The sequence below is a fragment of the Ictalurus punctatus genome, chromosome 12, assembly GCF_001660625.3.
Source record: "Ictalurus punctatus breed USDA103 chromosome 12, Coco_2.0, whole genome shotgun sequence".
Classification (NCBI taxonomy): Eukaryota; Metazoa; Chordata; class Actinopteri; order Siluriformes; family Ictaluridae; genus Ictalurus; species Ictalurus punctatus.
This window is the reverse complement of record NC_030427.2, coordinates 32,451,211-32,466,376: the sequence shown is the minus strand read 5'-3', so window position 1 is coordinate 32,466,376 and position 15,166 is coordinate 32,451,211. Positions and strand designations below refer to the sequence as shown.

Sequence of the window (15,166 nt, the reverse complement as noted above, 5' to 3'; positions counted from 1 at the left end):
AAAAAAAGAAAAGGGTTGGCGAAACCAAGATTGCATTTGTTTAGTTTATTCGCCAAACGGAGCACCTTATATATATATATATATATATATAGTGGTTTAAATCTTCAGAAGTCGGCCAGGCCAAGGTAATAAACAAAACTTCCCTCTAACTTTACCAAAGAAAACTAACTAACCTACAAGGAAAGAAAACAAAAACACACCATCTTCCCTCACTCCCTAGCTAACCCAAAAACAGGAGAAAAGAAGAATCAACATAAATGGCACTGACATCCTACAAACCACTCTTAACCGTGCACTATATACAGACGTGACTATTAGTGGGTTAATTAACAAAAAATAATATGTACATATATATATACACACAAGGGTATCACATGAATCGTAACGGGGCAGAGCATAAACAAAGTCAAAAGAGGTATAAGGTCGTACACAGGCGAAAAGCACTTCTCTGTATACACAAAGCAATGGCAATGATCTGCCCTGGGATGGAGACTGACGAGGCTTAAATACACTACCGGAAACGGGCAGGCGACCAATCCTGTCGCACAAGGCTGGAGCAGGCGTAGACAAGACATGATCGTCCAGTAGCATCGGAATATTTATAAATATAACATTTCACATTTTAAAAAAGAAATTACACAACTATGAGAAAACCTGTTTATGATTTCCATTATGGAGATTTTTTTTTAATCATTATTAAGGAAAGTATAAACTTGGTGCAATATTAAACATGAGATTTAACAAAGTGAAGGGGTCATCAAATACAGACCCCTGATCATGTACTCTCTCAATGCTCCATTCTCTGTATATCCATGATTATGATAGTGATCCTGCATAAAAGACTTGCAGGTCATACAAACATCATCTTACTTCTTAAAAGGAACATATATACACAACTAAAATCCATTCATTGATCTTACAGTGTAACTATTATCCCAATCAGTGTTGCAACAAAGCCGAAAAACACATCCAGAACACTGGGTTCAAGGGACCATGCATTAGATGCAGTTCCATCAGAGGATGTTCAAAAGGCATATATGGGTATGATGGTCAGGCATCCCCATACTTTTGGCCATATAGTGTAGTTATCTGTAATTAATTAAACGCTGCAAAGACGGAGTAACTTGGACCGGAATTATCTCTTCAAATTGCCTATAAACACATCCATCTTCTGTTAGCTTGGAAATGTGTCCAGTTCAATTGTATGCACAGCATGACATTTTAGAAAAGAAATTCTAGCTCGCATTTAAAAATCAATTCAAATTAAACATGTCGCTATATGTATAATACAATGCCTCTGTTTAGGGTTGCGTTTGCTTATGTCAAAGGGAGATGTCAGAGTCATGTGCCTCACTCAGAGGTCTGGACTGGTTGATTACAGTAGGGGGAAACCAGGAAAATGACAATCATGAATTCTGCTAAAATGTAGACCGTAAGCAATATAGTCCTGCGCAATAGAATACTATTTTTTTTTTAGTTTTCCCTGGAATTCCTTATCCCACTGTTCTGTGTTTTACCCGCTACTCTGTCATTCAACTGATTATCAGTTTATAGAGTTACTTCGTCTTACCTCCTCAGGAAGTGAAGCTTCCATGCCTCTGGGCTCGAGAACCTTTTGAAGTCCTTTCTCTTCTCTGAAGACGTCGAAAACAAAAGGAGTCGTACTTTTGCAGTGAGATATATGAATCGTCCTTTCTATGGACTTCGGTTTATTAAAGAACAAAAGGATTACAATTACCTTTAACTCAAAATATAAAGAAAAATAAAATAAAGAAAAGCCTTAGACCACGCAGAATCTGAATAGTGGTTTTCTTTTCCAAGAACTTAAAAACAACCAAACCTTCACCCGAGAAGTGGCAACTCTATGCTGGCTTCTTCCAAGTATTTATACCTTTATCTATTTCGGTTTCAGGTGCTAGGGTTTAAGCTTGATGCTCAAAATATCATGTGGTTTTTGTTCGCCAGCTCACTTTCTGAAGAGAAAAACTTAGAATATAGCAGTCTTTTCACAGAAAAGCGTACAGCGCTAGCTCGCTTTCTTAAGAGAAAAACAAGAATGTAGTAGTCATTTCACAGAAAAGTGTACAGCACTAGCTCGCTTTCTTAAGAGAAAACAAGAATGTAGCAGTTATTTTTCAGAAAACCGTACAGCATAAAGTTCAACATATTGGTAAAGAATGCTAACTTACTGTCTTAAGACAAAAACAGGAAGGTGTGGTGTTTGAGAAAGCAAGATGCATGTTCTTTTATGGTTCTCTGACATGCTTGTTTTATATCAATTTGGTTTATCAATCTTTCCAGTTCATTCACCCGTGTAGTAAAAGCAGAGGACCTTGGCCTCTCAACACAGGTGTGCGCTTTTTTCATTTTCTGTGTATTTTTGCCTATATCTCTGATTTAGTCATCTAATGGTTTCAGCAAGTCTAAATTTAGCACAGTCTTAACATTACAGCTTCGGCCCCCTTTCTATTCAGGGCACTCCTTATATTATCACATTTCTTCATTAAACAATTACTTTCCAATATTAGTTCCTCAGTTCTCTTAACATCCAGCGTGTCGAGTTGTAATCCTCACAGGTCCTGTTGGAGAACGTCAGGATCAGCCTTCTTGGCGGAACATTTTCCACTCCGTCTTCCTCCATATCGCTGGATACCTTGGGGCAGGCTTGTTCCCTTTTTTCTTCTTGGACCTCATTTTCTCCTGACGTGATTGTATTTCCCTGGGCTGTCAAGGTTGAGGTTCTTTACATAGTTTAATCATAAAACATATTTCAAGGCAGTTATAATATATGAACATATATCAGCTTGTATTTACATTAAGCAAGAAATAACGGCAGGGCTGAGACTACAAATTCCGGAGATCCAGGTCTCCTAGAACAATATATATTTAAAAACATGTATCATAAATTGACAAATTCACATGTCAAGAGCTGATGGCTTTATGTTAGAGCACTTGTGTTGCCTTAATGATCGTGCATAAGTATAGCTCCTTCCACAGTGTCCACAGAGGTACAGCTTCTGTCCTGTATGACACTGCTGGTGGCTGTGGAAGGTACTCTGGTCACGAAAACTTTTCCCACACTGTGAGCAGTGATAAGGCTTCTCTCCTGTGTGAATGCGCTGGTGTGTCCGAAGATTACCCTCTTGATTAAAACTCTTCCCACACTGTCCACAGTGATACGGCTTCTCTCCTGTGTGAACACGGTGGTGTTGTTGGAGATGACTTTCTTGTGTAAAACTCTTCCCACACTGTGAGCAGTGATACGGCCTCCCTCCTGTGTGAATGAGCTCATGTCGTTGGAGATGATTTTGACGAGTAAAACTATTTCCACACTGTGAGCAGTGATACGGCTTCTCTCCCGTGTGAATGCGCTTGTGTACTTGGAAATTACTCTGGGAAATAAAACTCTTCCCACACTGTGAGCAGTGATATGGCTTCTCTCCTGTGTGAATGCGCTGGTGTTGTTGGAGATGACTCTGACAAGTAAAACACTTTCCACACTGTGAGCAGTAATACGGCCTCTCTCCTGTGTGAATGCGCTCATGTTGTTGGAGATGACTTTGACGAGTAAAACTATTTCCACACTGTGAGCAGCGATACGGCTTCTCTCCTGTGTGAATGCGCTTGTGTACTTGGAAGTTACTCTGACAAGTAAAACTCTTCCCACACTGTGAGCAGTGATACGGCTTCTCTCCTGTGTGAATGCGCTGGTGTTGTTGGAGATGACTCAGACAAATAAAACTCTTCCCACACTGTCCACAATGATGCGGCTTGTCTTCTGTGTGAATGCACTTGTGATTTTTAAGATGATGAGTTTTAGTAAAACTCTTCCCACAATCTGAGCAGTTGTACATCTGGAAAACACAAAATTATTCAAGATGCTTAAAATTTTTTAGATTTTGTCTCCATGTGGTTATAGAATTGTTACTGGTAACATCTCCTACAATACTGTAATACGGTTTCCTCAGCTTCTAAATTACTAACAACAAAACGCACAGTATAAATAAAAGCAAGGTGTAATGTAAGGTGGAGTGAGTGACTCACATTTTTTGAATATATACATACTTTATACAAGTAAACTGGGAAAACTTCAGGGTGAACAAACAACAAACAAAGTTTGTTGCTTTGCTGCTTCAAAGCAACAAACAAAAAACGCTGTTTTAAGGAAACAAACTTAACTAAAAACAAAAACAAACAAAAGACCATCAGTTTCCCTAAACACCCTTACCAAAACAGAGACAAAACCCACACTCAATAGAAATTGCAGTCACACCCCTACCACCAGTGAATACATACAGTATTTGATATTTACAAAAATTCATCAGGGAGCCCAGGGTCAGGAGGGTTACTTTAAAAATGTATTTTGGTACACTTACAAATTACTTCATAAAATAATCAGTAATGTAATCTAACTATCACAATATAAAAGTAATGTAATCACATTACTTCAAGGTCACATATGTAAATAAAGTCAAGAGAAAAGCAATATGTTTAGAGCTTAAAAACATGTTCAATGTTTGGATTTCTTTTAATACAATAAGTAAATTTGTTGCTCATGTGAGTCACAACTGGCAAGAGAGACGTAGAACTATAATCATGCAGATATCTATATTGTGTTGTCAAAAGCAGGGCTCCAGACAAAAAAAAAAATTATTAAGGAGACATTGGCTCCTATAAGGAAAAAAAAAATATTTAAAAAAAACAGGCACTAGATGATTTTTTTTTTAAGTGCCACATGAATGAACACCAGTCATCCCATCATGTGTGTACGTCTGGCCTCCTTTTACAGCGTCAGCATTTTCATTCAAGTTCACTTAAAGTGGGAACTGAACGTCATGAAGTTCACATGAACAAGACACTGTGTTAACAATGTTTTTTTGTAGCACACTCTGCGATTACATAGTCATGAACTTTTTTGGTAAAAAAAAAAAAAATCTAATAAAAAAATGGCACACTTATTGCGCTTTTATTCAAAGCGCTTTACACTGTGTCACATTCACCCATTCACACACACACCAACTGTAGCAGAGCTGCCATGCAAGGCGCTAACTTGCCATCGGGAGCAACTTGGGGTTCAGTGTCTTGCCCAAGAACACTTCGGTATGTGGAGTCATGTGGGCCAGGAATCCAACCCTACAATTAGTGGACAACCCGCTCCACCACCTGATCCTCAGCCTCATGTGACTAGAGGCATTTTTTTTTAAAATGCTTTTGACTATAGCCTTGCCCCCCCAGGTCTCTTTCTTGAAATGGTTCTTTCCGGTAATGAAATCCGTGTCCCCCGCCATTTCGGAACAAAAGTCACAAAACATTATCTGCACGTGATGATCATACCTGAGCCATGCAAACTCTTGAATGCAAGAAGTCTTAAAATGCCTTTCTGATGATGATCCTCAGCATCTCCATTGTTTTCTCTCTCATGGTGGCACTACTGGAGCCTGCTTTTTTTTATTAGCAGGTGTGCCATCAGCATTGGTACTCAACAGATGAGGACTCTTTGGAAAAATCAAATGTTTTCAGTTTTGACATGTCTTTCTGACATGGAAAGCTGATCCTTGCTTTCCCTGTGTGTATTCATGTGCATCTTCTCATTTTATTACGTCAACAGAACAAATGATGTGATAGGCCACTCCTCACAGGACACGCAATTAAAAAGACATTACATGCAAATTTTTTAAATCAAAACATTTAATTTCTTGGGTTTTAAATGAAAACAATTGTAATCCTGAGAGTATTCCCATTTTTTTACAAAATGTACCTGTAATGTGATTACTTTGTTTTTTGACGTAACCAACAGTTACCAGTTTGTTGTACACTGATTGTGTAACATTGTTACGCATATTCCGCCACTCCCAAAGCCATCAGTGTGACTATTTACAAATCCAGGCAGCAAAAAGAAAGAAAGGACAGATCGAGTTCAGAGACTGGACAGGCACAGATGAAAAAAAAACAGAAATACGGAGCGACGTAACGAGCACAACCACAAATGACAAGCGAGCATCTGCAAAACGAAGCTGTGGGCACTGGCTTTCTTCGCTGTTAAATACTATTGCCCATCGATGACAACATGCACACATGAACTGGAGCAAGACTGTCACCAAGGTACACTTACAAATCTTGCAAAGCCATTAACAGGACAAGGGTCTCCTCCTTGATGGTGCTGTAGTTACATTTGCAATCAAAGTTATTCAACCCCCATTGCAAATCAGGTTTATTGTCAAAACTTAAATAATTTTGAGACTGCAGAAGTCATTAGAAGTTGCATTTTCAGTTGAATTTGGGGAAACCACTTGAAGCATTCGTTGTGTTGAACTATTTAAATTGCTTGCGTTTGATTTGTTCATTGCAAACAGCTGAAAGGCTGTCAAATCTGACACTAAACCTGATTTGCAATGGGAGTTGAATAGTTTGATTGCAACTATATGTTTTCTTTTGTCAGGGGGAGTGTCATGCGTCTCACTCAGAGATTAAATAAGTATCGTTGTGTTGCATGCTTGGTAGTGTAGCGTTCGGGTAAAACAAGGAAAACGACAAAATCATGAATTCTATTAAGAAAATCATTACATCATGAAAGTGGACAGTAAGCAATACAGTCCCACGCAATATAATACTACATCTACACACTACATTATAATTTTATGCCAGAATTTCCTTTTAAAAAAATTAAGAGATGTATCTTACTTTGACAAATTCACATGTCAACAGACGATGGCTTTATCTTAGAGCACGTGGGAGTCCTTAATGAAGTCCTTAATGAACTTGAACGAGTATAGCTCCATCCACATTGTCCGCCGAGGTATGGCTTCTGTCCGGTACGACACTGTTGGTGGCTGTAGAGGGCACTCTGGGCACGAAAACTCTTCGCACACTATGAGCAGTGATACGGCTTCTCTCCCATGTGAATTCGCTCGTGTCTTTGGAGAGTACTCGGACAAGCAAAACTCTGTCCACAGTGATACGGCTTATCTCCTGTATGAATGCGCTTGTGGTATTCGAGACCACGTCATTTAGTAAAACTCTTCCCGCAATCTGAGCAGTGGTACATCTGGAAAACATAATAAAATTTATGCAAGAGTCAAATACTTTTAGATTTTGTCTCCATGTGGTTATGGAATTGTTGTTGAATATTTTACTAATACAAAAACCACTGTCACTGATAATTTTTATGGGCAAAGATGAACACGACAGTTGATCTAACTTACACATCATTTCTCAGCACTAATCACTCAGAAATAGTTAATACAGTATACAGTCAGGCCAATAACTATTTGGAGACTGACAATTTTCGTAAGCTTGCCTCTGCACACCACCACAATGGATTTGAAATTAAGCATTCAAGATGTGATTGAAGTGTAGTCATTCCACTTTAATAAAAATATTGCATTACCCATTTAGGAACTACAGCCAATTTTTATTTTATCTTTTTCTTCTACAGTCCCTCCATTTTCACAAGCTTAAAGTTGGACAAACTAACAATAATATACAGTATCTCACAAAAGTGAGTACACCCCTCACATTTTTGTAAATATTTGATTATATCTTTTCATATGACAACACTGAAGAAATGACACTTTGCTACAATGTAAAGTGAGTGTACAGCTTGTGTAGCAGTGTAAATTTGCTGTCCCCTCAAAATAACTCAACACACAGTTATTAATGTCTAAACCGCTGGCAACAAAAGTGAGTACACCCCTAAGTGAAAATGTCCAAATTGGGCCCAAAGTGTCAATATTTTCTGTGGACACCATTATTTTCCAGCACTGCCTTAACCCTCTTGGGCATGGAGTTCACCAGAGCTTCACAGGTTGCCACTGGAGTCCTCTTCCACTCCTCCATGACGACATCACAGAGTTGGTGGATGTTAGAGACATTCTGCTCCTCCACCTTCCGTTTGAGGATGCCCCACAGATGTTCAATAGGGTTTAGGTCTGGAGACATGTTTGGCCAGTGCATCACCTTCACCCTCAGCTTCTTTAACAATTTATTTTAAACACGTGTTTTAACAGTGCAGACACGGAGTGCAATATCTGTAATCTCACATTCCTAACAATGTTGTAAATTATAAATAAGTTCTCAGAGTTTACCTCACACTGTCATGGATTATTATTCCTATATATATTATTGGGTCATTCTACAGAAACGTGCACTTTTGGAATGGCAGAATGTCTTAAAATGTATTTCTTTTTTAACATTTAAACTTTGACCATTATTATTACTTAAATCATTGGCTGTATCAATACACTTAAATGACAGCTTAATGATTTTTTTTCTTTTTCTGTGCATTTATTTAAAGATGGCATGCACTGTCTATTTGTCACTGGTGTTACCTTACTCATTTGGCAATAATAAAGGCCTTCATAAAATATTATTTTTCAATCTCTTCAGCACATGTAGTCAGAGGTAAAGAATAACATTGATAATGCGACAAATTAGAAGATTATTTTTTTTTTATTTAGATGTGTTATGGTTTGTTAAAAGTGTTGTTGAATTATGTTTTTTCAGTTGCACAACCATGAATTACCTATAAAAATAAAAATATATTTAAAAAAAAAAACTGTTATAAACAAGTAATGATGCAATCCTTGGAATCTGAGCTCTTGAGTGTAGCAAAATATAATTATATGTCATGTCACACCCCTCTTCATCTCCCTCCACTGGCTTCCTGTAGCTGCCTGCATCAAGTTCAAGGCCTTGATGCTCACCTACAAGACCTTGTCAGGAACAGCACCCTCCTACCTCAACTCTCTCCTGAAGGCCTACGTTCCCTCTCGCAATCTGCGATCGATTAGCGACCAACGTTTAGCAGTTCCAGCTCTGCGCGGCACAAGGTCCCTTTCCAAAACCCTTCACACTAACTGTTCCTCAGTGGTGGAATGCACTTCCAATCTCAATCCGGACCGCAGAATCTCTCACCATATTCAAAAAACAACTAAAGACCCACCTCTTCTATGAACACCTAACAAACTCATAAAAAAAAATTAAACATTTTTTTAAAAATGCACTTACACCTCTACTCTGCACTTTGCTTCTTCTGGAATTCAATTAATAGATCTCGTATGGTAGCACTTCTTGTATTGTTCTCTGCTTGATATCGCTTTGCTGGTATCTTTCTCATTTGTAAGTCGCTTTGTATAAAAGCGTCTGCTAAGTGAATAAATGTAAATGTAAACAATTATCATCATGTCAAACATGACATTTTATTTAGTGATACAGAAAGAAAAAAAAACACAGTAACACCAGTGACATACATGACCAAAAATCCTTATTCCTCAATTCTAATTAAAAAATTGTTTCATTTGACATTCAGTCAAACTCACTGACAATAGGTCAAAACCCTTGAACGTTCATAAACAGCACTTTAAGCACATTTGAACTCAATTAAGAGTAACAATTAAAAAGGCCCAACAAAGACCATAATCTAAACTGCAGTTATCTGTGACTATTTTTTTATGTCATGCTATGTTACTAGGTTATAACTAGAGGGGTAAACTGTCCCCATTTTACAATTTATGTTGCCTTATTTCACTTGGCTAGCTGTCTCAGAATGATCTCCCAGACCTCTGATCAATTTCAGCTGAACACCTATTCAGTGCTAGTGGCTCTGGAATCAGGCACATGATCTGGTCATCATGATACCAGTTAATATCATCTCCAGGGCTCGGCCAGAAGAACTTATTCACTCCATTTCGGTGCATGCACTTCCACATTATTTTCCTCCACCTTCAATATTATGCCAGAGTAGGGTTCATCATCATAGCAAACAACACACCATTGCCTACTGTGATGGTGTTCAATGACACTGGGTCTAAACTCTTCATCCATTTCATCAATTGCATCCATAGCTACAAGAGTTACCTCTTCTAGACCATAGCATAAACAGTCAAACATTCCCTCAGCAGCCTGGCAGAAATAGCTGATGTACCTGTATTTTAGAATGCCATGCAAATCACTGAGGACCTCATGCATCCTCAGTGTGCCCTTGATGGTGAACAGGGACACTTCTTTCAAACCTTCACCCTTCTTTTCAACTTCCTCCTCACTTACATAGAAGAGTTTAACCTTGCCTGTATCTTTCAGCAGTTGGAAAAAGGTCTGTGCATTTGGGATATCTCTACCTTGCCTAACTAATGTGTCTGCCCTTCTTTTCAGTGCAGCCCTCACTCCATCTGGTGCACCCTTTCCGTTACTTGCCTCAAAGAAGTTCCACATCACTGTTGAGAAACTCTTTGGTGTTGTTCAGTGGCTATCATGTAAAAGTTTGCACAGTACTTGTATTGGGTGGCAGGTCCATCACTAAAAAAAGTGAAGGTTTTGGATATTAGTAGTGTGGTCTTTTGCCAGGAACTGAAGAATAGGGTCCAAATGAGCCCATATAGTTGGTGGGTCATGCCTTCTGCTGGGGGAGATCGTGCAGAAAGGCATGGAGTCCTTGTTTGCGAGATCCCTATGCTGCCTGTGCTGCCGCTGCTTCTCAGCTGCACTCAATTTAGCCATAACTGTGCAAAGGAGCGTTAACAATGAGAAAGACATTATAATCCAGAAAACTGAGTGATATTCCATGCAAAAGAACTCAAGGAACAGCTTTGAATAAAGTTTATTTATACATGGGAGTCACTGGTGTTACCTATAAGTAAGGAAACACCAGTGACAATTTTCATGAAAAATGCATTTTAAAAAATGGCTGCTACAGGGCCTCAAGCCACATGTTGTAAATGATTTCATACACACTAAAATATGTATTTTAATCCATTTGAGTTCAATTTTTTTTTTTTAACATTTCCCTAAGAATAAAGTAGGTCATACCAGTGACCTCAACTAAAAGCTTTGTATGAAATCATGATATAAATGACAACATTTCTAATAACTAAAAGAGACAGTATACTTACCATGTGCTTTTCTTCATAGATCCTCAGGGAAGAGGCCACAGGAAGTCAAATTATGACATCAATATGATTTCTTATTTCGATATAAGAGACTACTATTTTTAGAGACTTTTACGGTAACACCAATGACATAACTCTAGGGGAAAACTGCTTTTATTATATATTTTATTATATTTATTTGACATTTAGTTTTTTTAAGTCATTTATATCACGTATTTGATAGCTATGCATACATTATTGTTGTTTAAGTGGTAAAAAACATGTTTCCGACTTCAAAATACAGCACTCAACCTCTATACATGACAGTGGGGACAAGCACTTTTATGGTGCTTGGAATTCTATATAATTGATTTAAAAACAAATATAACAAGATTGATGGCTCAAGAAGGTGTAACTGTTCAAATAACATTGTTTTACTTTAAAATATAAATACATTGTAATAATGAAGTGTTTTTTCAAGTGTAATAAGTCTGTGAAGTCCAGTGACAGAAAAATGCACATATCCATAGAATGACCCTTTTATGGAGAATGATTATATTATAGATTGTCTCTCTCTCTCTCTCTCTCTCTCTATCTATCTATATATAAAATTACATAGACGGTCCCTTAATTTCCGCATATCTATGAATATCGAACGTCCGACGTCAAGCCGACTTTATACCAGTTGTAGACCTGGGGAGCGGGGGACGCTTGAGAGGTAACACAGGAAGTCAGAGGGATGTGCATTGTTGCATGTGGGCTTACGTTGCTGTTATTAAAAAGCACACGGCTGAAATGAAATGATCTCTATTATTCCACATTCTCAGAAACGGTAACGCGGAGTATCGAGAAGTAAGGGCGTTGATCTGCAGACCAGCTCGGCTTTGTTGTGTGAATAATAAAGTCTATCTCCTAAAGAGCGGCGCCTGGACTCTGATTTCATTATAAGAGGTGTAAAGAATCATGACACTGGAAAAAGAGATTCGTGACTCCAGAATCTCCACTAACCTGTTAACCGAGCAGCTCAAGTGGTAAGTTTCAGATGAACTCACCTTTAGTGATGTTACGTAGAGTATCAGAGATCTGAAGCGCGTGTGGAGAAAGAAGCTCCGTTTCATGTGAAAATCCGAGTCCAAGCGTGTGTTGTTCTTCTTGTGTTGTTTAATGGCGGTTGACAAGCCAAGTCATGCTGTATTACCGCCACCAACTGGACTGGAGTGTTAAGCATTAATAAGAAGGGAAATACATTTTGTCCAATAAAATGTCCAGTCCTGTTTTCCTGAGATAATTAAGTATTTCTCTTTGTATTTTTGACTGTCCTGGGGAACAATTCAATAGGTTTGATAAGGTGATATTGATTATATCTATATTTCTCAATTTATTTAATAACTTCTCTCTTTCCCTTGTAAACATTACACAACATAATACATGTTAAACAGTCTCTGTTTCACCACATCAAGCATAATCCTGTTTGATGTTTCCATATTTTGAAATATGGATTATTTAATCCAGAATGTCCTATTCGAAGCCAAGTGATAATTGCATCACTCCTTGTTTTTGAACCCCACACACAGGAGTTCGTCCGTCGATTTTGACGAAGACCGAAGTTTACATTTCTGCCTCCATTTTGGAGAACACAAACTGGGACTCGACTGGCACGTGAATTGGATTAAAGTGAGGAAGCCTTGCTTAGCATCGGCCTCACTCTCACTTCCTGGTGCCCACAATGATCCAGAGTCAAGACGACCGAAGATGTCTGTTTTTGGATATTGTATAGATGTTGTGAGGGAAGTCACTAATTTTTACTTTGTTATAGTTTTGTTCTTGTTCTGTTTCATTCTTATCAGATGATAATGTCTAAGAAGGCCATGTCATGTCACTGACATCTGTACAGAATGTTTATCTGCTTACAGAGACACAAACATGTTCTTCTGTTCAAGGTTCGTGTAAACATCTTCCAAGATCCTTAAACAAAGCCTGTTCAAAAATGCTTCATACTGGTACACGGAAGTGTGTCATGCTCTGCTTTTTATATATATAGTAGTGGTTCAGCACAAGCGCTTCAGGGCGCTCTCATTATTCTATTCTGTATTAACCATCATTCTGTAATAAACCTTTTTACCTTCAGAGGACAAGTCTGCGAGTGTTGTCTAATTTCCACGGCAACGTCTACCCGTTTTTTATCTTGTCCCACATTTCTAGCCACTTTATATTCATAAGTTCTCTAATTTTTCCTTTTACCTCTTCTTTACTGAGTGGTATATGAACTTCATATACCACTTCAAATATCCATATGATCCATTACCTGTTTAGCCAGTCTGTCCACTGTTTCATTTCCTTGTACTTCCCCATGTTCTGGTACCCAACGAAATCTCAGGACCATCCCCAGTTTCTGAATTCTAAGTAGATGCGTAAGTATCTCACATACTAAATCTTGTCTTGATTCAGAATGCCCATTTAATAAGCTATTTACACCTGATTGATATTCTGAACAAATAACAGCCCCCACTGGCTGAACTTCCTCCACTCATTGCATAGCCAATAAAATCATTATTAACTAATAGTAAGTAACTAAATTAGTCTTCTAAAAAGAAAATGATCCAGGACAAGGAAAGGTATATACATTATTAAATTATCTAAGATTTGTATAAGGGTGATTTAAACTTGACATAAAATTTTTAACCTCCTTTCAGTGCGCCACAATCCTGTCCAGTAGGTGGCGGTAATTCATCAAAACTGGTTTACCAACCGCCGATAAACCTGTGAAGAAGATGACGAAGGAGAAGAAAAGAAGAAAACAACAACACGCTTGGACGCAGATCTTCATGTGATCTTCACATCTTCATGACCTTTACCAAACACTTGCCTGTCAAAATAAGGTTTGATGGCTTATACCTAGCATAACTAATAAATAAATAAATGCACACACATTATAATTATTTATGACAGGTTTATATCTAAGGCTGTCTCTGACTGCTATGTATTTCATTTCTTGGCTTGTGTTTTTTTACAAGGTAAACTTTATTCAAGTTGATGAAGGATGATTAATATGATGAGCTTACCTGTGAGTGTCAAAGCAAAATATCAGAAGATTTATACATGTAATATTTCAGATTTTTTAAAATAAATTACACAACTATGGGAAAACCTGTTTTTGATTTGCATTATGGAAAATTTTTGTTGATTAATAAGAAAAGCATAAATCTGATGCAATATTAAACATGAGATTTACCAAAGTGAAGATGTCATCAAACCCAGACCCCTGGTAATGTACTCTCTCAATGCTCCATTCACTCCGTCCATGACTGTGATAGTGATCCTGCATAAAATTCTAAGACTTGCAGGTCATACAAACATCAGCTTACTTCTTAAAGAAACATATATACACAACAAAAATCCATTCATTGATCTTACAGTGTAACTGTTATCCTGGTCAGGGTTGCAGTAAATCTGAAAACTATATCAGAAACATTGGGTTCAAGGGACCATTGATTGGATGCAGTTCCATCAGAGGATCTTCAAAAGACATGGGTGTGGTGGTCAGGTATCCCCATACTTTTGGCCATACAGTGTAGTTTGCTGTAGTTAAATGGACACTGCAAAGATGGAGCATTTGACAAATTCACATATCAAGATCTGATGGCTTTATGTTAGAGCACTTGTGTTTCCTTAATGAACTTGAATAAGTATAGCTCCATCCACATTGTCCGCAGAGGTACGGTTTCTATGACTCTGCTCGTGGCTGTAGAGGGCACTCTGATTAAGAAAACATGTCCTGCACTGCGAGCATTGGTATGGCCTCGCTCCTGTGTGTATGCGCTGGTGTGTCCGAAGATCTTCCCACACTGTCCACAGTGATACGGCTTCTCTCCTGTGTGAATGTACAGGTGTGGTTTGAGATGGCTCGAATAAAACTCATCTCAAACTGTCCACACAATGCGGCTTTACACCCATGTGAATGAGCTCGTGCTGCTGGAGATGACTTTGACGTGTAAAACTCTTCTCACACTGTCCACAGTGATACGGCTTCTCTCCTGTGTGGATGTGCATGTGCTTTTGGAGAGTACTCAGACAAGTAAAACTATTTCCACAGTGGGAGCAGTAATATGGCTTCTCTCCTGTGTGGATCCGCTTGTGATCTTTGAGATGATGACTTTTACTAAAACTCTTCCCACAATCTGAGCAGTGGTACATCTGGAAAACACAAAATTATTCAAGATGCTTAAATAATTTTAGATTTTGTCCCCATGTGTTTATAGAATTATTTTTGGAAACATCTTACAATACTGTAATATGGGCAAAAT

General features: G+C 38.2%; 2 protein-coding genes and 1 long non-coding RNA gene across 4 annotated transcripts in view; 1 reads left to right on the top strand and 2 right to left on the bottom strand.

Moving 5' to 3' along the window:
- Positions 1-1,673: 1,673 nt before the first annotated feature.
- LOC108272478 (zinc finger protein 239) lies at positions 1,674-12,054 on the bottom strand. 2 transcript variants are annotated; one of them, XM_047158932.2, is made up of 3 exons: positions 11,915-12,037; positions 6,682-7,045; positions 1,674-3,854 (listed from the first exon to the last, which is right to left on the bottom strand). In XM_047158932.2, exon 3 carries the CDS (start codon positions 3,852-3,854, stop codon positions 2,916-2,918), a length of 939 nt encoding a protein of 312 aa, XP_047014888.2. In that variant the 5' UTR covers positions 6,682-7,045; positions 11,915-12,037; the 3' UTR covers positions 1,674-2,915. The 2 variants fall into 2 exon arrangements, with proteins under 2 accessions (XP_047014888.2, XP_017336387.3); XM_017480898.3 differs by lacking the exon at positions 6,682-7,045 and having other exon boundaries at positions 11,915-12,054.
- LOC124628723 (uncharacterized) lies at positions 11,577-13,766 on the top strand. Its single transcript, XR_006983359.2, has 2 exons — positions 11,577-11,893; positions 12,437-13,766. It is a non-coding gene; the product is annotated as an uncharacterized LOC124628723 (long non-coding RNA).
- Positions 13,767-14,122: 356 nt separating this feature from the next.
- LOC128634055 (zinc finger protein 436) overlaps positions 14,123-15,166 on the bottom strand; it is a 2,306-nt gene continuing 1,262 nt past the window's right edge. Inside the window, exons 1-2 of the mRNA XM_053683989.1 lie at positions 15,145-15,166; positions 14,123-15,056 (exon numbers count right to left, since the gene is read on the bottom strand). The exon at positions 15,145-15,166 is cut by the window's right edge and continues 1,262 nt beyond it. Of these exons, the coding sequence (XP_053539964.1) occupies positions 14,778-15,056; positions 15,145-15,166 (301 nt within the window). The 3' untranslated portion in view covers positions 14,123-14,777. The remainder of the gene's footprint in view (positions 15,057-15,144) is intronic.

Excerpts from the sequence above, each read along its gene's own strand:
- LOC108272478 (XM_017480898.3), bottom strand. The coding sequence starts at position 11,980 with ATGAAACGGAGCTTCTTTCTCCACACGCGCTTCAGATCTCTGATACTC. Across the intron at positions 3,855-11,914 it reads TCTACGTAACATCACTAAAG|ATGTACAACTGCTCAGATTG; the intron begins GTGAGTTCATCT and ends TGTGTTTTCCAG.